This window comes from Colius striatus, chromosome 13 (genome assembly GCF_028858725.1).
Source record: "Colius striatus isolate bColStr4 chromosome 13, bColStr4.1.hap1, whole genome shotgun sequence".
Taxonomy (NCBI): domain Eukaryota; kingdom Metazoa; phylum Chordata; class Aves; order Coliiformes; family Coliidae; genus Colius; species Colius striatus.
Genome location: NC_084771.1, coordinates 13809359 through 13835590, shown reverse-complemented (window position 1 = coordinate 13835590; position 26232 = coordinate 13809359). Strand labels below are relative to the sequence as shown.

General features: G+C 43.1%; 1 protein-coding gene across 6 annotated transcripts in view; it reads right to left on the bottom strand.

The window, feature by feature from the left end:
* Window positions 1-9948: 9948 nt before the first annotated feature.
* Window positions 9949-26232, bottom strand: part of LOC104556519 (integrator complex subunit 6-like) — a 40426-nt gene continuing 24142 nt past the window's right edge. Inside the window, exons 8-19 of one of the 6 annotated variants that reach the window (XR_009819634.1) lie at window positions 25152-25304; window positions 23455-23587; window positions 17600-17694; window positions 16747-16857; window positions 14899-15114; window positions 14286-14409; window positions 13436-13578; window positions 12852-13083; window positions 11731-12123; window positions 11355-11448; window positions 10561-10938; window positions 9949-10197 (exon numbers count right to left, since the gene is read on the bottom strand). Coding sequence is in view for 4 of the 6 variants with exons in the window: in XM_062006427.1 (XP_061862411.1) it covers window positions 10839-10938; window positions 11355-11448; window positions 11731-12123; window positions 12852-13083; window positions 13436-13578; window positions 14286-14409; window positions 14899-15114; window positions 16747-16857; window positions 17600-17694; window positions 23455-23587; window positions 25152-25304 (1794 nt within the window). In the remaining 2 variants the exon portion in view is untranslated. Of the gene's footprint in view, window positions 10939-11354; window positions 11449-11730; window positions 12124-12851; window positions 13084-13435; window positions 13579-14285; window positions 14410-14898; window positions 15115-16746; window positions 16858-17599; window positions 17695-23178; window positions 23260-23454; window positions 23588-25151; window positions 25305-26232 lie in introns of those variants that run through there. The other 5 variants (XR_009819635.1, XM_062006427.1, XM_062006428.1 and 2 more) reach the window with 5 other exon arrangements.

The window sequence follows — 26232 nt, the reverse complement described above, 5'->3', positions numbered from 1 at the left end:
TGGTGGGAGTGTGTTTGTTTCTGACCACCCCAGAGCCTGCTGCAGCAAAGGTGAGGACCTTAACAGTGGCCACCTGCCACTGGTGAGAAGTGATTGCCTTAATTTCAGCAGCTCTGTGTGAAGGTGCATGCCTGGCCTGGCCTTCAGTACTAGGAGATAAGCTCAGCAGGGGGAATCAAACACACTACAAGTAGCTAAACAAAATACTGAGGAGGGAAGTGGAGGGGATCTGCCTGCCTTCAAGATTTCTAGTCGCTGTCTCTGGCAGAGCTGACATTTTCTGTCTTCCATTTAACCACAGTAAAAGCTTTTCTGCTGTGTGCTAATCCCCTGCCAGCCCAGGGGACAGGCTCCTGAGAGGTCTGGTATTGCAACAGTTGCTGGAGGAAACATTCATCCTACTCATGGGGCTGGAGAGAGTTAAAATCTTGGACTTGAGCAAGATCATTTTTCACTCCCTGTTCTGCTTTTCCATTGAGGGAGGTTGAAAAGTTAGCAAAGAACTAGAGAAGTTTTCTTAACTACAGCATCCATTGTGATTGCACCAGCGAGCAGCAGACTCAGCCTTTGCTTCCCATGCAGTTGTGTGCATCCAGCACTGAATATGAGGGCTTTAAAACCCCCGAACTGGTGTTTTAAGGAAGGGGCACCTCAGCCAGCTCCCAAGGCTACCTTGTGCTTACCTGCAACATGCAGTTTTCCACAGACAACCTTCCCTCCTTCAAAAGCAAAACAACAGTTGTGCCAAGAGCTTCTTGGATTAGGGGAAAGAGTTTTCATCCTCAGCCTGTCTGTGTGCATTTACTGCCATCACAATTTGCTTTGGCTCCAGGATGTGATGCTTCAGTTCCATTAAAGACTACTTAAAAAAATGTGCTGATGGCTTGCATTCGTTGCTGGAGCAGCAGGTTTAAGCTGCATTCATTTTGCTGGGGTTTTTTTCTACTCTTCCTCCCCAGCCAGTGAGAGTCCAGTGGGGACTCTTGGCAGGGCAGGGATGGCTCTGCAGCTCCCTGCTGTCCCGCCGTGCCTGTGCCGAGCTGGCAGGCTGCCTGTGCTGAGGGGAAGGGCGAAGAGAGGCTATTTTGAATGTTAAACAAGCAGAAAAAAACCAACTTTGGGAGCAGCTTTGCACGGCCAGCACTAGGAGAGCAGTCAGAACACTCCTTTGGCTCGGCCTTGAGCTTCACCTTGAAGCTGTAATCACCTGAGGGAGAACCATAGTGGAAATAAATCTGATATTCCAGCAGGTAAAAGCCTTTTAATCAGCCCCAGGTTGGTCTCAGTGACACAATGTCGTTTTAAAACACTTCTGACTGCAACAAAAGCTACATCCTTAAAATGGCAGCTAATTAATTTTCCTGTCCTGCTAACTTAATCCTTTTTCCAGCCAAGAAAGGCAAATGGGAGTTCACAAGCAGTGAGGCAGCCGGGAGCCTGGCAGCGAGCAGGAACATAAGCCCCAGGGCTCTTTGGCAGGGGCCCAGCCCGTGCAGTGTCACAGCTTACCAGCCAGATTCAAAGGAAAGGAGAGGGGGAAAAAATGGAAAAGGTGACACTTGGCTTATCAAACCAAGGTCTCACTCCATGGCAGTGGCCCTGGGGAACCCACAGAGGCCTGCTGCCCCTCTCCCATGCCCACATGCCTTGCGCAGAGCTCCAGGTGCCGGCAGTGCCCCCGCGCCCGGCCCGGGGCCAGTGGAACCAGCTTCTCTGGGATATGGAAAAAGAAATAAAGAAAAAAAAATCCCCCTCCTCCCTGCCCCCTCCTGCCCAGGGATTTGTGCTGTGTACTTCAGACACCCCCAGCCCAGGAGGTCACTGCTGCAGTGCGGGATGCAGGGCGAGCACCCGCTGCGCTGGGCAAACACTGAGACAGCAATTTCCTCCCCCATCCAGACACAGAAGGGCAAAGAACAAGGCCCTTGCAGCAAGATGCAGTTTTGGAGGAGGCAGTTTGGCTGGCGCTCCAAGCTGCTGCTTGCTTTCCCTCGCCCACTCAAAGCTGCTGCTCCTGCCCTGGGCCATTACCACAAGGCTCCCACAGGCCCCTGCAAGGGCAACCCCGGGGTAAAGCACCACTTCACAAAGCACAGAGGGGAGGGAAGGGGCCAAATATTCCCCTCTCTTTTTTCCCCAAGACCAGCATGCTGCTGCTCCTGGTTTGCAGCCTCCCACCACACACAGAGCTCTGCCCAGGGACCTTGGTGAGAGTGGTGGCAGCTCAAGTTCCCACCACCACTGGAAAGCAGAGTCAGCTGCTACTTCCATACCTGTTTGCATACAGCAGCTTAAGAGCACAAAGGAAAAGCCCCATCAGAGCAAGACCCACATTCCTCTCCCATGGGAGGGACCCACAGATCCTATGGGGTGCTACAGCGTGGGTTAATAATCTCAAGCCTACTGCAAGTACAGCCATACTGCTGCCCAGGGTTGGCAGGAGGGAACAAGCTCTGAAACACAACATGGTACCTCCCAGCCCAGGAGGTTGTGAACAGCAGTCAAGGATGTCTGCGAGGTGCTCCCTTCTCTGCCTTTGCTTCTCACATTTAAGCAGTAACGCAGAGCTTGAGTGGGCTGGAAAGGAGGCTCAGCCCCACCACATTCTGCGGAGCAGAGCAACACGACACTAAGCAGAGATCAGCCAATGTACAAGCTGAGGCAGGAGCACTCAAAGAAAAGCAGTGAGTCAGGTCAGAGACAGCTCCAGACTGAGCAGATCCATCAGCATCACATTGTGACTCCCCTCTACAATGCCTCAGCTGTGGCCTTGCACTCAGCACAAGTGCCTGCCCCCCAAAACCACCATCCTGGAGCAGGCTTCCACCTTTCTGAAAAGCTCCTCATAGAATTTTGGTTGGAAACGACCTTTAAGATCATCAAGCCCAACCCCCCCCTCATACTGCCAAGCCCATCACTAACCCATGGCCCTCAGCACCTCAGCTCCCTCACCTCCCTGGGCAGCCTGGGACAGGGGCTGACAACCCTCTCAGGTACACAGTTCTTCCTCATCTCCAATCTAAACCTCCCCTGGTGCAATTTGAGGCCATTTCCTCTTGTCCCATCACTCATTACTGAGGAGAAGAGATTGACCTCCACCTTACTACAGCCTCCTTTCAGTAAGTTCAGGACAGTCACCATGTCCCTTCAGTCTCCCTCTTCTCCAAACACCCTGTGCTCCCTCAGCCATTCCTCATCAGACTTGTCCTCCAGACCCTTCACCAGCTTCATTATGTCATCCCCATGTCTGCACCCGAGGGTGAACAGGGCAAGGCTTTCATAGGCATTTTCAACCTTTTACTAGCTTCCTGCTGCAGTCCCTTTCATTTCTTTGCTTTCACAGCCCCTTCTTGCCTCGACAGAGCGGGCACACCAAGCCCAGAGGTGCAAGGCTGACCCTGGGAAGGGCAGCTGCTCTGCTTACATCTGCAGCAATGTGGGATTTGGCCACCTGGAACCCAGACTAAAACCAGCTTCCAACTGCCCCACAGGGTCAGAGCCTGCTCAGGGTCCTGGTGTCTGCACTTCTGGAAAGAGCCATCACTCAACCTACAACCCAGCAACAGCTTCCCATCACAGCCCGGGCTGTGACTCACCTGCAGCCGCCTTTCCTCAGGGGAATTCACAGCCGGTTCCCAGAGTCAGGCTCACCCCGTTTCACCTGCTGCCAGCCGCAGGGCCGGCACAGCAGCAGCTCCCTGAGCCCCAACATGCCCTGCCATGTCCTGCCCATAGCCACCTCCCAGCAAACCAAACGCTGCTGCTGCTGCCAGTGCCACACATTGGTATTGCTGTTCTCTAACAATCCTTCCCGCAGGAGCACTTGCCCAAGGTGACAGGCTCTTCCAGAGCCACACCACTTCCTCTCCCATCAGTCCCCCACCACTGCTTCCATTGCCACTAACCAGCATTTTGGAGAGTAGCTTCTAGGCTCTGCCTGCTCCTCGTGTGCCGAGGGAGAAGCTCTGGATCCAGGATACCACCAGAATCCAAACACACTTCAGCTGAGAAAGAAACATGGCTGAGAAAGAAAAGGCACCAGAGCAGCTCAGGTCAGAAACCAGAACCAGGTCAGAAACCAGAAACAAGTGCCTACAGACACAGGCAACTTCTCCTGCCTTTTTCCAGCCCCAGCAGCACACTTCAGCAAAAGGCAGCCCGCTGCAGTTACCTCTGTGTGGAGGTGCCAGACCTGGCCCCTCACCCCCCAACTCTTCTCCCAAGCCAGACCCTGGGAGAGCACAGGTCAGAGCCCACCAACACACAGCAGAGCCCAGCAGTCAGCCTGTTGCTCTGTGGTGTGATTTTCAACACCAGAGAAATAATTCAGTACAAGACCAAATTAGGGCATGGATTTTATAACCATCTTTGCTACTGACACAGTGTACGACCTTGGGTAAGTCCCTCCATCCATCTATACAGACTCTCTCAGAGGAGTGCCACAAGACTTTAATTAGCAGCCCTAAAAGTACTCCAGATAGCTTGTCTCTCTTCCAAAATAACCAACTGCAGATGAATTGGAACAGCCTTATTTCTGAATTCTGTGAGTGCCTGGGATGCAGGCTGCTCTGCCATCAGTCACTTCAACAACACCATCACAGCTCAATGTGCCAGCTGTGCACGAAGGGTTTAACACACTGCACAGACTGGAAAATAGCTCCAAGAACCAATGTTATTTTGCATGGCTGGGATGTCACTGCTGAGCAGCTGCATTATAATCATCTGCAATCAGCAAAATGCCCCTTTTTTTTTTAAACATAATCACTTTTTACTCTTGGGGAAGAAGGCTGTTTTATTTCTGTCCTACTTATGAAAGCACTCTTGAAGGCTGAGGCACTCCCTACCAAGAGACCAGGCAGATACTACAGCAGCCTACACCTATCAAAACACCTTTGACTATCTGTGATAAAACCCCAATTATATCAACAGGTTTCTGAGCTTTAAAAACTGCACCCAGACAGTAACTGCTCATGCTGCCACCTCCTCCAGAAACACTATGTGCATTGCCACAAATCCAGCTCCAGTTGTCAGGAGGCAGTTGCCTACTGTCACATCTCCAAGGCCCAGGAGGGCTCCAGAGCACGGTCTCTCCCTGCAGAAAACCTGAGGGCAGCCCAGCACTCTTTTGCTCTGTCAGTGCCACCTCTGCACAAGCAGATGTGTCCCAGCTGCAAGATGAAGCAAAGTGGCAAGTGTTTGATACCTCTCTTTGCATATTCTACACATTAAATACTTGCAAACAAAATGTGCCAAATATACACGTTGTGGAGAAACTGCCAAGAGGCTGACCACACAAACAGAGCTTTGCCCCTGTAACTAGCAAAATGCCTTATAGCTTTAGAGCAATTCATGCCACTGCTCCTGTTTCACCGTCCTGCAAGGCCCTACATGTTTCACAAGCGGACACAAAACACAAGGATGCTCTGCAAATGGCTCTGTCCCTCCCACCAGCTGCTCAGTGGGGCCAAGTGCAGCACTGGGCTACAGCAAATTGCCAGAGATGCCCAGTGTCTTAAGGGACATTATGCAAGGGACTGCTTGCATTAGAGGACTGATAGTGACTGAGATGACAGCAAGCATATATAAATGCCAAGGATCTGGCAACTTCCACTACTGTTGGAGCTAGGCCAGGACTAAGAAATAGCCATGAAATTCCCATTGCAGAAGTGAAGATTAAACTTCCCCAAGCTCCAAAAAAACCAAATAAATCTCCAGCAAAAAAAATCTGCTGAGAGGTTTCTATTCCAGTGGCTTTCCCAGGCCAAACTGTTTTTCAGGACTTCACTCTAAATTGTTTAAGACCTTCAGCCCAAGCCCAAAGCCTTAAGAAATAGGCAGCATCTTTGATAGCTTCCCAACTCATGGTAAAAGGTGTCTTCATTTTCCTCACATAGTACCAGCAGCCACCATTCCTGGCAAGCCCAGGTGGCTGCCAGCTCAGGGAACGTGTATGCAGCTCTGTTCTTATACTGTGTATGAAAATAACCTCCACCTGAGGCTGTACCAACAGTTTAACTCCTTCCTTGGCACGGCACTTTCTCCTTCTGAACTCTGAGTAAGCAGCTGCTGAAGTTAACAGATTTACACTACAAGCCCCGAGAAGCATCTCACACACTCTCAAAACCAAGTGGAATAGATGAAGTTGAAGCAGCTTTCACAGCACATGAGCAGCAGCTGCTTTTCCCGACTCCCCACAGCCCTCTGCTCCACAGACAACAGGGCTCCCACACAACTGCCACACTGCTTCAGCCACTACAGTTACAAACACTGCCAAGGCAGAACGAGAGAAGAAAAACACCAAAGCCAAGCCCAGAGTCTACTTTCAAGGATGAAACAACACATCAGGTTGCAGCTGGGCTGGAATGGAGAAAATGGGGCAAGTGAGGCCGTTTTGGTTTACTCTTCCCTCCCTGAAATGATCACAAGATTTGAAGTACAGCTTCACAGTCCCTGCAGGCCACGAGACTTTCACTAAATCCAAAGGCATTACTCTTCTCACTTTCTTCCTTTTCCACTTAGATTTGAGCTTGTTTTTGCAGACCTGAAAGCAGCAGCTTTTTAAATCCAGCGACTAACATCCTCCTTCAGCTCTCTGCCAAAGCCTGTTTCTGCCAGATCTGAAGTATCTTTGGCCTTGTTTTCAGCTCAACTGGGCTGCACATTCTTCGTGACAACAGCTCTAGAGTCCATTTGCTAAAGGTGTGACGTTGCCATGTTGCTGCTATGAAAACACTCCACTTCAGCTTTGGGTTTTTCAACAGTTTGTTTCTGTTAGCCAATGCATTTCCACTCGTATTTTTCCACCAGAAGTCTCACAGTAGGTATTAAAGAACAGAACAAAAGGAAACTAACTCAGTACCCTACTTCACTGCCATTTCAGAGAGACAGTTTAGAGGCAGAACCTGGAAAAAATGACCAAGAGAAGAAAAATAGAAATACATAGTTTGTTGGGGCTTTTTTCCCATTTCCTGAAAAGGGAAGTATACAATTGTTTGACCACTGCAAAGTCAAACATAGCACAGAAACAGCCCCTGCAGCTTTTATTTTGGAAGATGACAATTGCTTTCTGACACTGGTTAAAACCTAGGCAGGAATATACACTTGCCCATCATAAATGCACTGCACACAGAGATTAGGACCAGCAGGACCTAACAGACATCTGTCACCAGAGACTGGGCTGTGAGCTGCATACCCATGAGCTCTTTTTAGGAAGGAAGAAGACTCCCTGGTGTTTATAAGGGAAAAAATATACAGACAATGAGGATGTCTAATTAAAAGAGGGTCAGGACGAAGCAGAATACACACTTAGCTATCCAGACTCCAAAATACCACACACGTCAGAAAGATAATCAAGTGCTTGATTTGTTAATCCAGACTGTTGGAACAATGCTCCTTACAGGAAACTGAGCTGTATTTTTCCCCCACTTTCTGACATTCCAGTTTAACTGTGCCGCACTATTTCAACCTTAGAAAAGGGTTGAAAAAGGTGAATTTGAGCAAAAAACACAGAACTTTCCAGACGCCATCCGCATATCAACATGTATCTGTGGACCTCTGCCACCTCCTGAGCCCTTCCTGAGGAACACTCCTGCTGTGCAGAGGTTCAACTGTTCCACAAACATAATCTTGTTAACATAACCGTTGCTTCTGATATTGTGGTCTCTACTCAGGAAAGTTAAGGCTCGATGTAACCTCTCCTGGCTGTCCCAGCTGCACCCGAGAGGATGAGCCATAGAATCACCGTGGTTGGAAAATATCTTGAAGATCAAGTCCAACCCCTCACCTCACACTGCCCAGCCCATCACTAAACCACATCCCTCAGCTCCATGGCTTTTCAGCAGCTCCAGGGATGGGGACTCCCTCACCTCCTTGGGCACCCTGCGACCCTGAGAGGGCTGACAACCCTCTGAAGGAACCAGTTCTTCCAGATCTCCAATCCAAACCTGCCCTGGGGCAACTTGAGGCCTTTTCCTCTTGTCCTGTCACTCATTACTAGGGAGACTGACCCCCACCTTGCTACAAACTCCTTTCAAGTAGCTGTAGAGAGTGACCATGTCTCCCCTCAGCCTCCTCTTCTCCAGACTAAACACTCCCAGTTCCCTCAGCCGCTCTTCATCAGACTTGTGCTCCAGACCCTTCCACAGCTTTGTTGCCCATCTCTGGACACACTCCAGCACTTCAACATCCTTCTTGTGGTGAGAGGCCCAAACTGAGCATAGAATTTGAGGTGTGGCCATCTGAAGCTTGGGGTTGTATGTTCCACGTGGGTTCCACCCACACCCAGGACGGCTGTTTGTCTTATGACAAGTTCTCTCTATTAAGATTCTCCCAAGCAAGCCATCTTCATTTTGTGCTCTATTTCAGACACAGGACTATGCACACTCTGAGATGTATTACTGCTGCTCCTTTTTCTTCATCTCTTCACAGTACAGCTTCCTTGCGTCTGATGATGACTCCTGTCCACTCCACTATAAGGTTTCTTCTCCAGTACCTTGATCCAACTTTAATATATTCACATAAAACAATGGTGAGGGAAGGGAGAATCCTGTCTTAACTCAAATGGACTATTTTGGCATTTCTGTGCATTTTCTGAGGTATAAGATTCCAAACAAGTGAATGAAGCCACGAGCTTCTTGTAGCGAATTTGGCAGCCAGCTGCATCACACAAGAGTTGGTTTATGTGCCAACAAGGTTAAAAACTCAGCCCACGCTCAGACACATTTTGATCAAGTGAGCATCTCTTGAACCAGGAAAGAAAACAAAGTAGCCATTAACTAAACAGAAGAAAGTTGTCTCCTCTTAACCACCTACTACTTCAAAATCAGCATCCTGCACGCAACTTGATGAATGCAATCAGGCCACTTTAAAACAAGGTGTGCACAGTGTATCGGACCTTCTGCAAATAAGTTCCCTTTTACGAGTCCAGCATTAGGCACAGGAGGTCTGTCATGGTGACACACAGCTTCCACCTAGTAATGCTGAAGGAGTAAATCCCTTCTTTGTATCAGTCCAAGGTATTTCTGTGTTTTTCTAAAAATGTTCAGCTGTACAAATGAATAAAAGTTACTTCTGAGAGAAGAATTAGGACACATTTGTAGTAAGGCCTTTGCCCATGTCACTTCATTCATCCAACACCACAACAGGGATTCGCTGCTGCTGGATTTGATTTCCTTCTTGAATTTCACTGGTGTAATTCCAATGGTCAAATTGCATCTTCCGGAGAGACAAGGCCACTGCTTGAGAGCGGATGGAAAACATGTCTCACGGGCTGGCTAGTACTAAAAATACCAGTAGGAACAGAGAAGTACAGGCTTACCAGCTAAAATCTGCTTCCCTGCCTCTCATGCACTGGCTACTCAACCAGAATCCCTAGAGTATTTGCAGAAGGAGATGGAGCTCTAGTTAAGATGAGCACAACTTCAACCTGTCTTTAAAAGAAAGCTGTTAGGAGGACCAGAGGAGTTACACACCAGCAACTGAAAATACACCATTATCAGAGGAGCCGCTTACTACTGGCACATCACTCGCGCTGCTTCAAAGGGAAAAAAAACATCACATGCAGTCTTCTGTCTTCTTTGCATTTTCTGTGCTACATAAAATTACCTTTGGACAAAACAGTAAGAGGAATGGAGGACAGGATACCAGCTCAGGTAACCAAGGGTTTGGTAAATCAACACTTAGTGCCTGAAATACAGAGCAAAAACGTGCACCCCGAGCAGGAGCTGAGCGATGGGACAGGTGCTCCAGGGTACAAACACATTCTGTACCTATCCCCACAAGCTGTGTTTGAGGGTGTGCAGATGGGGTTCAGCCACAGCACAGCTACACTACTTGCTGGATTGACAAAAATACGAACAGTCTGTTGGTAACAGACAACTGGAGGAACTCAGCGCTGCCGCTACAGACTCCTCAGAGTAGCACTGATGAAAAATTAATAAAATGGTTTATTTTATATATACATATGTTCAAAAAAATTTTATACAGTTAAAATATCAAATTAGTGATCTGGTAACAATACTGTTCAAAATAATCTCTTTTGTATGAACATTAAAATACACGTTTTTAAAAGCGTTTCCTTTTAGTGCTTCCAAAGCACAGCGTGTGCCAAGGCCACCTGAAGAGTCTCCGTCCTCCTCACAGGATGAAAGAGAACTGAAGTCGGGGACCTGGGAAGCCTCAGGTGCACTTTCATAATGTCTGCAGACAAAACAGAAGAGAGTCTGAGGTAGATTGTTTAGTGACCATCGGGTGGTAACAGTCACAGGGCTGTCTTTAGCTTTCATTAACACAATAGCAGTTTCTTTACTCTCAATCTACACTGAATCTCAAGTTTAAAGGCATGGCTAGCAGTTCTCGGGAACAAGACCCTTGTCTCTGTGGTGGCAACATGCAATATTACCAGTGCAGGTGTTTCTGGGAGGGTTTTTTTTTGGGAACACACGGGCTCTCTCCACGATGCAGACAGTGTGTGCATTTGACAGTGCCCCATTTTAGTGCAACCTGCTGCCTATAGCACGTAAGTGTCTAATGACAGCGTTCAACTGAGTAAATTCTCATCACCTGCAGGAGGGGCAGCAATGGTTATTTTCTTCAGCCTGTTGAGCAAATAGCACCCTCCACAGGAAAAAAGCCACACCTTTCAGAGCAAATCCTTAAGGTTATAGCCCAGCTTCTGCCGATACAGGTTCTTAAAGTTAAAGCTCCACTGCTTCTTCTCAGACTGTGACAGTAAAATCACTTGACTGCCAAGATGGTGAGAGCAGCAGCCACATCCTCTTCCACTCTTCTGCGGCACAGCAAACTCATTCCTGGTCCATATTGGTCTGGCTGGTATATTATTATCTGCTGTTGACATGATTAACTCTGTTGGGTAGGCTGGTGAACTCTACTTCCTCTAGTATTCTCTCTAAGTGTTGTATTAGGACCCGTTTTTTAAACCTAAGGGAGAGAAGGAGAGCAATTTCATTTTCTTCTTTCAAAAATACAGCTGAACAACTCAAGACTATTCAGTCAAGACAAATCTTATTACCAGAGGCTCTCTGTTTCCAGTATGGAAGAGTTTGCTTTATTTCTGGCATCAGTATGAACAGAAAACTTAATTTAATACAGCTACCCTTCCCCAACCCACCTAAATTTTGGGTTGACCTTCAGTAACAGCTCACTTCTCTATTTCACATGTAAACTTTAAGACCTTTTACTTCATAAAAATGTAATAGTAATTTTACCAGTAAAACAACTACAGTAACTGAAATTAAGAAACCAAAGAAGGAAAATGGGAAATATCAGTACTTGAAAGTTTGATTTATTATCATGATTTGAATTTATTACTCCAAGTCATTTATATCTATACCAACCTTGCTGCTTCCTTGATAGCAAATTCAATGAAATACTTCTGAATTTCCACAGGTCCTTGCACCTCCTCAAGAAGAGAGAAAATTTTTTCATAATCTAAAAAAAGAGAAAAATCCAACCATATATTAAAAATGAGTCTTGCAAATGCATTTTCATGAAAGCTTAACAGCTACTGGGAGAAAAAAAAGTCCAATGCCCAGCACTTAAGAACCTCCTTCCTTTTTCGTGCCTCCACTGCTCACCTACAAGCAATCAGAAATCATTCAAAATCTGAATTTGTACATATATTGAAAACAGTTCCTCATTTCAAGGAAAACAACACCCATTTTCTCTCTAGCACTATATAAAACATAATAACAAAAACCCTTCCAAACTTACTTCTTCCAGGTTTGCGAACCTCTTTCATCACTTTGATTTTGATATCAGCATTGTTTCCCTCCAGCATAGTGGGTGTTATTTTAAATGAGTTTGGCACAGATTCAGAAGCAGACTCCATCACCCGTTTTTGGTCATCTCCAGACACACTGTAATTTAAAGGCCCTCGAACAAGAGCGTTGGTACCAGGTTTATGATCCAACCCATCTTCGCTTAAACAATTGAATTCAACAGGTAGAGAGTCTAAGTCATTGGGTAACATTTCATCCTCTCCCAAAGCAGCTGGAACCGAAGGAGGCATCTGCACAGGTAAGCCATCAATTTGCTTTTCCAGTGACTGACAATTTTCTGCTTTCTTCTCTCCATTGCCATCTTGGACAATACTGTTATTGGTATCTACAAATTAAAAACATGTATCTTACTAGTGCATACCTGCAGTATCAAAACACCAACAGGATGTATTTCTGCATCCCTTCTTGTTTGAAGGACTGTGTAGTGACCCGATGGCGCTGAACAACTCGTCAATATTTTTACTCAGCTTTTGCTGTGACCAAGGGAACATCTCCCTTTGGACTGTCACCATCTCATATGACCATCATGAAGTCACCATTATTCTTAGTGCATTTCTTACTTCCTTATTCACCAGTATTTTTACTGTGGTGTTATGACTTCTAAGTAATGTTTTCCTTCCTTCCCCTAATTCCAGCTAACAGCAAGTTTTATTTCTGACTCCTTTTGCTGCAGTAGATGGGTAAGAAAATAAGTATATGTGGGAAACAAAAACAAGACTGTATTTTAACTTTCCTTCCCACCACAGAATACACAAATAAGAACTAAGAGCTGACCTGAAATCCCTGCTACTTCCAAACTATCTTGGTGAAAGGTTTCACTATTTAATTATTTCAAATTTGTTATCTTTATTTGTTACTTTAGGTTCATTTTAATTCTGGGCTTCATTTCCTACAGCAGCATTCTGTTCATCTAGGCCAAGAAAATAAACTCAGGTCCTACCTAACACTAAAGCACACATTCACGCGAGCACATCCTTTTCAATCAACTCAGAAAACACTTCCCTCCCGCCCCCACGCAGCTATTCCCACTTGTGATGAGACAACAGACTATACCTTTATTTGCTGAGATGCCTTTGAGGTTCAGATAGGATGGGGCTCCAGCAGCAGAGGGTGGCCCTTTGCCACCCACATGGTTGGTGACGACGGGGGGTGACTGCGGGCGCCTCAGCAGCGGTGACATGCTGCGCCTCCGCTTCAGCGACGCCGGCGTGTTGGGCTCTCCGGGACGCTTGATCTTATTCTGAGGCCCAGCGACAAACTCATCAGCTTCATCTATCATCATACCCTGAAAAGACATAAAACCGACATTTGTTTTAAATACAAACCAGAAATTGTCTCATTGGTTCATTGGAGTGAGTCCTGTGTTGAAATCCAGGTGGCTTTCAAAACACTTTTGTTCTCTCAGAACAGAGATACCAAATGCACACTCTAAGCACAGATAGATCAGGGCCACTCTGTGAATCAGCATGATTCTTTACATGTTTAGTCTTGAACCAGGTGAAAGACAGCACTGCTCTCCACGCATGACAGAAGAGCCATGCAAGTTAGCAACAAAAGTGTGGAAGAGAAATTCTACTGAATGAATTATTTCAAGCCATGCTCAACAAACACATAGCAGATAGCATGGCTCCTCTTACCTTCTTATCCTGTTTAAATGGATTGCCAAATGTATGAAGTCTTTTTGGTTGATCTGGGTCAATCTCCCGTAGGGGTGAAGGCATCATTTTCAGGTATTCCTGGTAATTTCCCATTTGAGCAACAGGAACACTATGAAGGCAGTCTGCAACAAAGCAAAAGATCTCAACTTAGCCTACCTCAAACCTAAGGCAATATAAACTCCACACACTTCAATTACAAGTGTTGGCATTCAAGAACTAGAAATTATTATTTCTTTTCACCACAGAAGAAGAGTTCAAGACTACAAATTTGGAAATAAGGCTGGCAAGAGTTGAGCTTAATTGGCAGAAGAATGAAAAATAGGCAAGTTTCATCTCTATGCTAACAACTGTATGTTTAGACTACCAGCACCTAACACAGGCAAAATAAAATAAGCTCCTTTCTGCTTCAAGCCACCACAGCTATAAAAAACACATCTACTGAACTTCAGTACAAGGAAAAGCTCTTCCATGAAATTTGGTTGTAAAATTCAAAGCATGAACAATATCTTGCACAACAGAGGATTGTCAGTCCCTGTCCCAGGCTGCCCAGGGAGGTGGGGGAGTCCTGTGGAGCTGAGGTGCTGAGGGCCATGGGTTAGTGGTGGGCTTGGCAGGGTGAGGGACGGGTTAGACTCCGTGATCTTAAACGTCTTTTCCAATCAAAACAATTCTATGATGGTAGGAAAAAATTCCTCCTTTCCCCTTCAGTGTCATGAAAAGGACTGTCCATTTCTGCTCCCACACCCAGGACACAAAACACTGTTTCAGGGAATTAAAAAAAATGACTGTACTGCCTCCAAACCATTAATGAAGATCAGTGGCTCCTTACCTTCATCCTGCCCCGAGATAAGCCTGTGTGTTTTCAGAAGATTGGTTCTCATTCTAGTTAGTTGGTCTAGAAGACTGCGACGAGGAATATCATATGCATTTCTAAATGCCTGTGGCTTCAAATCCTAGTTTTGTAACAAAACAAATAACTTTCAGCTAAGTCATCACTTCTCATGCACAGAGATATTCCTCCAGGAACTGCAATTATGTTAACTCTTAAGAAAATATTCTGAAGTAACTTCAGAGCTTCACAACTGGATACAGCAGACTCAGCGACTGCCTTCTCAACAAGAACTTCTTCAGCATTAGTGCTTTCAGCTCCATTAAGACCAAGCACATTAGTTCCCGGATGAACAAGACTGGCTGTCTGCTCTGCAGGGATTGTCACTTAAAACACAGTAATCTCTCTTAAAGCCCACGGGATTTTCAAACTGCGTCCCAAAATCAAGTGCAAAAAAATTGCATTGACCCTCCTCACTATTTATGCCCACGCTGCACTCCTCACGATTCAGTGGAAGTACTTACTTCCTTCTTCTACACTATGTCTATAAAAGTTACCCAATTAAACAGTTGGGATCAACTCCATAATCATGCAGGATCACTATGCCATTTACCTTGTTTAGAAGTCCTATGTGGAAGCCAGGAAATTCTTTAACATTCATTTCCGCCAGTCTCAGTGGAGATTCCCCAGTGATCCCTTGCAGCAGCTGCTTAAAATCCCTACTGTGTACCATGGAGAGGCCACTGGAGTGGTTTTTCACTTTTATTCCAATTTCTTGGGGAACTTTCTTACCCACTGAACCTATTATCCGTTCCGACTCTATTTTTGTCTAAAATGGAATCACATCATGAGTTCAAGAATCAGCAGGCATTGCACTTTTCCAGTATAAAACACATCACACACTAACAGAGTAAAACTATAAATTTAGGTCCCAGCTACTCAAACAAACGGGAGAACTACCTACCCAGGGATAGATTGGATTACACAGATTAGATCTTAAGTAGAAAGAAATCCTAATGTGCTAGCACATGGAAAAAATATTTAGCCAAGGCATCTAAATTTATATGGCAGTAGGAGGTCTGTGAATATCCCTGATTTTGCTGCAAGTCTGAGACTATTTTGTGTCCCTGAAGAATCATCTTTAAAGGAGAGGGAAAAAAAAAATGGTGGGATGTCTTAGGTTACTATAACATTGCATCTAACCCAGCAGTATTATTCAGATTCGGTAACACAACTTCAGGTTTTATTTCTGAAACAACCTAAGAACTAAGGTTTGCTCTATACATTTGCAACAAGGGAGAAAAGTCATAAAAGAAATCTGCTTCATTAGTAAGTTTCTAAAAATATATTACTTCTCAAATTAGCCCAGATTTCTTATTACAGCTACAGATCATTTTTCTGTGTGGTGCTTTAACTGTATTCAAAGTAAGATTTTTTTTTTACCCATTTGCAGTATCTCCAAAAAACCCCAAACAACCAAAAACCCCAAACCCCACAGGGATTACAACCCACTTCCCCCAGATCTCATCCTCTGCAGGGTTTGCTTCAGTATCTGTGGGAAACTCTGAATGTCAGGACAGCAGGAGCACAGGAGAATTCTGGAATTGCTTGTCCCTACACAGGAGCTTATAATGCCTCCAACCGAATCTCAAGCCATTCCAACGTTGTATTGCAGATAAATAATGTGAATTTGCACACCATTAAGTCACCAAAACACTACAGGAAGTTTTATGTCTAATAGATGCTCAGTCATTCAGAGGCTTTTGGAATGTATTTTGCACATTCTTTAAGGCAAAGGAGTTTTTCCTTTGCAATTTTACAGGCTGCACTGCTTCCCCACTGACTTCCAGATATTGAACTACTGTTGTAAGAGCCTTTTGTGCCGAGAAGGCATGGCTTTCAGACACTTACACCTGCAATGGCATTCTTGACAAAGAGAAGATACATAAGACTATTTCCCACCAGGTCACACTTAACAGATAGAAAGAATTTGACCTGAAGGAAATGGGAAGCTCCGCTATGAAGCTGGAACTATGATTTTACTCCCCATGGAAAAGCATGTACACCTTTTTTTGGAATATACACATTGCCAAGGCATGCATGGAAATAAATATGAGACTGAGAATAAGTCTCTGACTTCAGCTGTGAAGAACAATGGCAAGAGCAGTCGTAAATCCAATTAGTCATAATCTTTGGAGTTTACAGGTGTAGCAAATGCTTAAAACACAGCTGAAGAAGTCTCCTTCCCATTCCCCTCCACCCCTTACAGAAGGCACAATCACTGGCTACAGAATCGCTCTGGATTCATCCACAGTTGTGGTGGAAACGCTTACCAACCCTGGGTTTTAATTTGTGCCGTACACCCATATGAACTCCCACAGGGATTAACTGCTTCATAATGAGATTACCACAAACTAAATAATCAACGCACTTCTAATCGCAAAGGTTTTATCAATACTACCTGTTGGCTGAGTTTTTTAAGGTAAGAGATAACACTGTAACTAAGTCCACAATCTAAATTATCTGATATCAGATTTGGAGCTCCCATCATCCTTAGGGCTTTCTTTAACGGCTATAAGGAAAACAAAATACACAATAGTAAGAGAATAAGTCTTTAAAAAAGAAATTTATAAGATCAATTACAGGAAGCTAAGGCACATAGATTAGTGCTCTAGCTTTTCCACTTTTGGCCACTAAAATTCAAGTCTATTCAAATAACATGTGACATTGAGTTTGGTAGACTAACTAGCTCACAATGGACGTTATGCCACATTACCAAGACACCACACAGCGTGGTGACACTGGCAATTTCCACTCAAAGGCTCAGTACCAGAATAGCCGGGATGATGCAAGTCCACATTGAGGTGCATTGTCCAAGCTACATGTAAAAGGTGACGTGGTGCCTCCCTCCACCCTTTATTTGGCCCAGCCAGTTCTCTTAGAATCGCCTTCCCAAGTTCTAGCACTTCATCCACATTAATAAACAAACAAATGTGCATTGTCTTTATCAAGTTACAAAAACAATGCCAAATTTGGTTTCCCTGAACAATTTAAAGTGCCTAGATCAAAGCTTATTTAATATTTAATGAACAGAAAAAGCAGTTGGTATCTTAATAAAGTTACTACTACTCAATATTACTAGAAATTCCTTTATTAAAAATGACCTGATCTACATATCTCTGCAAAGCAAAACATTTGCTACCTAAAACATCATAATAACGTGAGCAACATTTACTAGGAAGAGGTATGATGCACAGGACTCTGGTCACACCAGCCATTATACTCAGGAGGATGAAATGAGAAAAGGAACATACCAGTAAGTAGTAGGGAGGCATTGTTTTTAAGTAGTTGTCAAAAGCCTGTCGCCACTTCAGATTTGGCTTAAGTTTGTGAACCTTAAACAAGTCATCTGCAACAAGGAAAACAACAAAACAAAGTTTCACTTATATAGTTCCAGACCATTAGCATTAACCAAAATTCATCATGACAAGTGTCCCCCCTCTTTTCTTCCCCCTCCACCCATCTCCCAATGGGGCTTCCCCACAAAAAAACCTGTTCTGAACATTAGGTTTGCAGGACTGTGAATCCCCAGTTCTAGCTGCAGTAGACAATTCAGAACAAGTCCTCCTTACAGGCAATCTTACAAGGTATACCAGACAAATATTGCACACAACTACCAGCAGCATGGAAGGTGCAACAGATCCACCTGTTAAAAGAGTTTCACCCCCCTTCCCTCTCTCTTGTATCATCAGGGACTCCCTGTATCTGATCAAACCAAATAACATTAATTTAGTTCCATTTCCATTTTAAGCTCAGCTTTCTTTTGTTCAGTCTGTATGATGAATTCTGGTCTCCAGTAAAAAGAAACATTCTTGGGCATCAAAAGGAGGGGAGGGGTGGAAATCACATCAGGCAATCTTTCTGCTGGACTGTGGTGACAACAGCAGCAGCTGTCCCTGGCAGAGATGGGGCATACCTCCAGCCACACTGCCTGCCTCATGCCAGAGCAGCAAACTCCCCCACAGATACAGACAAGGGACAGTATATAGCTCCAAAAACTGCTGCCCTTCAAGAGAGGAGTGACCAGACAGATGATTTCCTCTGGATACTGTTTCAGAAATACCTTGCTCACACCAGAGGTGTGCATACTGCCATTTAGGAATCACTGAGGTGAAGCATGTACCTATTTGCTGTGCACACTATAAACTGTAACAGTGATCTCTAAACACCAAAAAGGAACACAGTATCCTGCAATTTATCAATGAAATTAAGAATTATCAATTGAGATCAAGTTTCCCCTTAGTAGGGCTGTAACATGCTGTCAAAGTGAGGTTAATGGGAAGATACACAAGACTGGAGAATGGTATGTCCAAAAATTAACAGGGGAGAGATTCAACAGACAGAGATGCACAGAAGAGGGTGTGCAAAAGACAGATGCAGCAAGGAAATTGTTTTCTCCAGACTGAGCTTTCAGGAATATATACTTGGAGAAGAAAATTCGACTTTCATAGTGTTCTGCACAAATCAAACAGATGTTATGATACTATTTTCCAAGTTCTCAGTCAAATCACACTTAATTACAGTTATTTTCCAACCTAAATGAATTCTGCATCACATATAAAAACCACACTGCAGATGCTAATTGTTCTGTTTTCTGGCCTGAAGGAAGTGGGGTGGAGTTTGAGAGGACAGGTTAGAACACCATTTAAAAATCTCAACATACCACCTACATGGCACTATTATCCAAAAGAACTTTTGATGACATGACACATGGAAAATATAAAACAATATCCATTCTTATCTTATAAACTTGTTAGTTTTCTGAAGCAAAATGGAAGTTAAAAGATATCCCTCTCCCAGAATTCAAAATGTAAAGAAATTATAAATTAAAATCAATTAGAAATTAAAATTACTGTATGTCCTAATAGTTTAAAAACCGTGAGTTGGTTATGAGTACAGCTTGAACCTTAGAACCTTTATCAGCACTTTATTACTGTCTCACTTCCTGCACTGTGAAGGTTGTACCAGTATACAACCCCTGCAGTTTGGCTGGCACTAGCATTTGTAATGCTCAGCTAGCTATGATCCTTAACCCACAGTATAGCTGTAGCCTACAAAGTAAAATGAAGCAGCATCTCCCTCATCTTTGATATCCAAGAAATAAGTCCTTAAAGCTAAGTAGAGCTTCAGCAAAGATTTGTCTGTTTAAAATGAGAGCCTCCCCACAGCACAAGCTCACTGCAGGAGCTCCTACCCTCTAAACAGAAGACAGTCATGCTGGTAAACACATCCACATGTTTCAAAGAGAAAATCACCATCAACACCTTACCTGCCTCTATCGCAAGAGCTTGAGACATACACTCTCAGCAGATTGCAACACACACATTTGAAATGTACTTTTTCTCCCCTGTGCCCTGGGCTGCACATAATCATTTATATAAACAAGCAAACAGTAATCCACTCAACTCTGTCATTCACAGTTTAAATCCCAACTTTTGCAGATAAAACCCAAAAGTATTGAAAAAAACCCTCTTGTAAGTTAAGTTTTAATCCAACCTATTCATTTTCAGATACCACTCCATATATTCCACTGAATGCAAAATTCTTGTTACTTCTAAACTCAGAGGGAGCTAACAGCACAGGATAGCTGGGAACATGGCATCAAAAACCACTAGGAAAGGGCCACAAGCTGCAACCATACAAGTGATCAGTTAAAACTACAGACAGATCAGTTGATTTAAAACTGTGTTGCAAAATCTTTATCCACTTCAGGTTAATGTACCAAAGAACTCAACTGTGACAAACACAACACCAATACACATCTTTAATACCCAGTGCCATATAAGGGAGTTTGATGTATTTTCAAGCTCAGTGAACAGTTGAAAAAAAAAAAGAGAGCATGAGAGAGAGAATGGTCAGCAGGTAATTTTAGTAGCTCAGCTAATTATTAGAACAGTTCAAGTGACAACAATCTAGCTGTGAGTGACAGCTTGCACCATGCGACCCAAAGTAAAACTTGTCTTTTTTAAAATCTGCACTCGCATGAAATTCCACCCAAGCAAGTACACCACCACTGCCCGTTCACTCCTAGAATTCTCAGAGCCTTCACATGTTTGGCTTTCCCTCCCAGTGCCACAGCATGCTGTGCTCACATTTGTGAGACAGCCCTTAGTTTCCAAAATGTAAAAATCCTGACTTGCAGGGAGCCCGTAAAAAGCAAAGGAAACTGTCCATGCTGCAGTCCTTCACAGGCAGCCATTTTCTAAATGCTCATCCTTCTGCATATTTAGACATACAGAGAAAGGGTATTAACCACCTTCTCACAGTATTTTCATCATGACTGTTTTACCACTGCTTCTGCTGGCACTCCTGTTGAATAAATACTCTATTCAGCAGTGCCAGCCTTCTTACTAATGCAGCCAAGGAAACACCTTGGGCAAGACAGAAGACTTTAGAAGCACACCTCACTTTTGCTAAGCTCTAACCTGTTTGACTTCTACTTTATGATCTTGCCTGTACATTTTTTTTTAAACAGAACAATATCTGAAGTACAATAGCTTTGGTGGTATCAGTTCAAGGTAACAAGCTTTCAAGAGGTTATTTCTGTATCTGTGAGCCAAACATGTTCAGTAACAAACTATGTCAGCATCTGTCTGTGGAGTTACGTCTTCAGGAGTCTGCCTCATACTGAAGAAAAACACAAGCAGCTCCTCAGTTCTCGGCGAAAAGCAGCACCCCAAGCTAGCCATGATGCCTCTCTAGCACTTCCAGTGACAGTAAAAACGCTGCTCAGCTGCAGCAGCTCATCCCACATTAGTTCTTTTACAGACATCAGTGTTTGTCAGACAACCAATATACCACTGTGCAGGGGTCAAGCTAACACATGGACTGTGTGGCTTCACTGTTGTATCAAGTCTTGTTAATTGGTCCTTTCCTTACAAATCCAGATTCTAAAAGCAGACTCATTAAGTTACAAGCTAGGAGAGGCTACAGCATTCCCAAATCTACTCTTGCAGAACCAGAGATATAAATCCACCAAATCTATAGGATGTGTTACAATTCATATCCTTCAGTCAGGGACCAATATGATTAGTTTCAGTTTGCTCAGGTACCATGTGCAAGCTTACTCATGCATACCTATATTACTGGGCTTTTAGGGCTCTCTCACATTATTTTCCAAAAACAGAATAAAAACTTTCCCTGCTCAAAAAAACAAAAGTGGAAGAACAAATTATTAAGCACCTTGCTATCTGTTTATGAGGTTGAACACATATAAGCCACTTGGTGAGACAGCAGAAATAACACAGTTGTAAAGTGGTTTTGGCTTTGTCTGAGTCACCAAAGGGAATAGAAAGAGATTATCCATGGTGCTATCCCAAGACCAATCCCAGTCCTCCAACACAATATTCTCTCAGTAGGGCAGCAGCCACTAGAATCACACTGATGGGGAAATAGCTGGACAGAGCAGATTTCTCCTGGGCTTGGAAGTTCTCACGTCCTTTTTCATCTGGGTGAGATTAACGAAAGATTGGTTTTACACAAATCAGTCCTCTGCAGAACCCTCAGTATCTACTATTGGTATGTATTAAGACAGACACTGGGGGAGTGTTTAAAAACAGAAACAACTCCTCTCTCCCTACAGAGGCAAACACAGAGTCGGTATTTTTAAAACATCTACAAATAATTTAAGAGGTATGGTGCTTATCATCTTAGTTGTTTTCTGTACTACTAAAACAGAAACAGGGCCAGATATGCTTTTGTGTTTTATGTATATTCCACAGAACTTAATTCCACCATGCCCTGGAGACCAAGGATAAAAAAAAGTCCTGGAAGGAGATCTGAAGGTAACACTTTGGGCATGTGTTTGTGTTAACAGTATGGAATGCACAGTATTTGTGTTCTAAAGAAAACATCCGCTTTACAGCCCAGGCAACACAGACAATCTGCACTTTCCTTCAAACAGCCTTCATAAATCCAAGATGTGGGATACCAGGTGAGTAAACTGCAGAATAGCACTACACAGACTGAAAAATGCCTTTCTCCAAAGAGTAGGAAGAGCTTTACACCCCTGCAAAAAAAGGCAGGGGAAAGACAAGAACTGCCAGGGAAGACACAGCAGAACTGCAAACGTCAACATCAAAACGAACAGGGAAATTCACATCAGTGATGGCTTTTCAGCTGGTGGATCTGCTGCAGTAATTCAGTACACACAAACTTGCAGAAACTCTAGTTTAGTCTAGAGCTATCCTACTTGCATGCTTTGAGACAGTTATTAGGCTACAAGGATGACTATAAAAGACACATTCATATTATCAGCAAGTCCCAATTTCTTCTTTTGGTTATGCCCAAGGCCATGACAGATCATTCCTAATTCTTGTTGTGGTTTTTTTCTAGAAATGCATGGAAAAATCCTGTGTAAGACAGTAAGAGTCAATGTTAATTCTCTTGATCTCCACTGTTACTCTGTATCACCAAACCCACAAAAAAATGACAGAACAAAAAAGCCTTACAGCACTTGCACCTAAAAGGGTTAGTAGCAACCCAGGAAACTCTTCTCTCTGCCATTACCTTTTAGCCAGAACTCTAATAGCCACAATTATTATGGCAGTTATTCACACAGTACCTTTTCTTATCGTCTTTCCTGTAGAAAGTAATTTCACTGTGGGAGTGAAAAAAACAACACTGGTCTTTTGGGTAGGGAAGAAATGTAGACTATTTCACTGCTCAGCTCCCTCTTACTGCTCTAACTATGTCAGGGAATTCCCTCTTCCCAACACCCGTGACAAACACTGCATTTGATCTTCCAGTAAAAAATTAGCTGCTAGGAGAGCAACTGCAAAACCTGGATACACCACACCCTAAATGAGGGAAAAGAATGGAGGTTGAAGCTTACTCCAGGTTAAGGAAGAGGCTACGTGTCTAGGAGGTGAACAGCATCAAACATGCACTGGAAGCAGGTAGCTCTCCTCCTCTGCTGGAGAGAAAAAAAGGGAGAGGGGGTATGAAAATCCTCTCCTCCCAAATTATGTTAAAGAGTTTGCAACATTCTCTACTCTCAGATCTCCATTATTTTATAATGTCTCAAACTAAGGCAGAACACCAACCATTTTTGTTTTGTTTTTACTCTGAAGCAGCTGCATTGACAGTCCAATGTAAATGTGTTACCTACCTAACAACGGGAGTAAAACAGGATAGTTGTAAGGCATCACAAAGAGGTTTACACAGGTTAAAGTAGTGCTTGCTTTTAAATACCCAAACGGATGGCCAAGCTCGCTGTATTTTCCACTGCTACTCACAAATACCTGATAAAGACCAAGAGATATCACTGTATTAGAAGAACATGAAGATTATTAAGCATAAGGCTTTAAGAAATTAAAATTAATCTGAATCCAACTGCGTTAAGACAGCAAATTATCAAGAACAGCCAAGTCTGAGGTTGCACACATCAGGATGAGCATGCACTTATATTCCCCAGTCACAAAACTGAGACGTGTAACATTTAGTGTATTGCCATCAGTGTGGAAATGCTCTTCACAGCATAATCTTTAGAGCTTTAGTGAAACTACTGTGAAGTGATGCTCTGAAAAGTTATTGAAATTGTTTAAAATAAGTTAAGCAACATTTGCTGAAGGTATGATAAAAAGCTACCTGAAATTAGTCTTTTGAATCATAAAATAGCATGACTAACATTTACAACACTGACCAAAGAAATCTAAAACTTCTGAAGCAGAGAAATAAAGCAAAACAAACAAATATTCAAGACATGTCTTTTAATCTTACCAAATGCCAACATTCTTAACACTGATCTTTGTTTTTAAGGTGTACATATACTGCCAATAAATATAAACAGCAATTTTGTAGGATAAATCTGGTACTCTTGAGACAGTCTAACCCACATTTAACCAAAAATAGTCTCCTTCCAAAAAAAAAGGAAACCTTGTAGTAAAAAGGAAGTGTTTTCTCTCTATTTTTTCAAAGTATGAAGAACAAGTTTTGTTACATGGTTTCTATGACAATGAGCCCATTTCTCTGCTTTAAGGGTCTGATAGGTGGCTGGGAGAAGAAAAGCACTTTTTGAAATACAGCACAGTAATTTTAGTAACTTAGGCAAATAATGGACCTGTGAATGCTTAAAGGACATTTCTGAAATTAGTTTATTAAAAGTTATTTTTCTTCTGAATAGACATTTCATATTTTCAGTTTTGAGTTGTAATATTTATTAGGGAAACAGAAACATGAAAGAGACACCTCCAAATCCATCCTTCCAGCTAATGTATCATACTAAGCAAACTCCTGGTGTACATACTAAGTCATTCTTCAGAAGAACACCATTGAGAAAGGAATTACAAGCCTAATTTTATAGAGGATGCAGAAATAAGAGCTCTATCCAAAAATCACAAAAGGAGCATGTGACAAATTATTTCAGTAGCAGTACTTTGACCTCTTCAAGGCCAATCTAGTCAACAAGATCAACAGCTTTCATTCAATTCAATTAGCAGTTTCAACCATCTAGTGGAAATTATTTGCAGCTGTTGATTAGGTAAGGATGGAAATGAGTGCTAGGTTTTCTCTGTAAGCAAATGGAAGCCTACAGAGAATTTCAATTTAGCAAAAAATGGAACCTGTGGGACACATTTCTTAGTAAAATGAGATGGGCCTAGAAACAGAATTAAATGAGATTACAAAGCCCGAAGAGGGAATGTTCATTCCAACTCCTGATAATTCTGTTATAAAGGAGGTAACTGAAACCTTGACATGTTCCTTCTCACCAACTGTAGAGTCTACAACCAGAGCCCAACTCTCCAGACCAATGACTAAAGCTTAGGATACCCATTACATTTCTAGAATCAAATAAAGGTCAAATACCTGCCAGCAGGTATGGGGAGACTTTCTTTCCAAGATGTACTGTGTTAAGGGTGAAGGCTCAAGTTCATACTTGTCAAAAGGAAGCTTGTCTATTACCATCGGCTCACAATCAACACAAGAGAACCTCACAACAGGGTGAGCTGTGCGTGGAGGCTGAAAGGAAGGGGGAAGAGCATATCAGTTGCTTGGTATTTATGGTAAACAAACCAATTATCTTTAAAATATTCATAAGCAGGTATTTTACCATCTTATAGGCTTAAATTTTCAGTTTCCACTATTTCCCTTAAAAGAAAAAGACACAAGTTCCCATAATACAATGTCATGAACTAAGTTATCCTCTAACTTAAAAAAAGCCACATTCTTCTCACCAAGAGAGAAACATGGTTAATATTCAACTGCTTATCTTGATATTTAAAAACCACTATGTAAATTAAACTATAACAACACAGGTTTAAAGAAAACTTCAATTCTGCTTCCCAGCTTGATGATGTTCACAGAATTACAAGATGTGAAACTTCATTCACTTCACAATGGATCTCTCAAGATGCTCTCTGCAAGTCTGATTTTTTTTTTCCTCTTGAATTGAGGAGGGGGAGAGGGAATAGACCTTGAGCACTTGCGTAAGCACAGACACAGAACATGTCTAACAAAAGGGATGTTCAGAAAGTCTAGTAAGGCATGCCAAATGTGTGATCATTTCAGCAAGAAAAGGAGAAATGAATGCTGCTTTCTCCTAATTTTCTGAATGGAGTAGCTCTTCTGTTTGAGTTTTAATTCTTCCTGCTAGTGAAAGAAGAGTCCACACATGAATAACACTAAGCAGAGAAAACAGGGTTGATGATCTGTCAGAAGCAAATAATCCTTTTCCATATATTATAAATCATTTTATAGAGCTTTGATTAAAAGTGGTTTACTACAATTTGTGGTATGTAAAGACATTTACAGGTAATTTTATAATCTTTTAAAAATCATTTACCAAATTAAACACGTACATGGAAGTACACCTTCCAGATGCAAAAAAACATCCCAGCATACAGTATCTACATTAGATTAAAACATTCTGTGTTAAAAAGTTTTAACC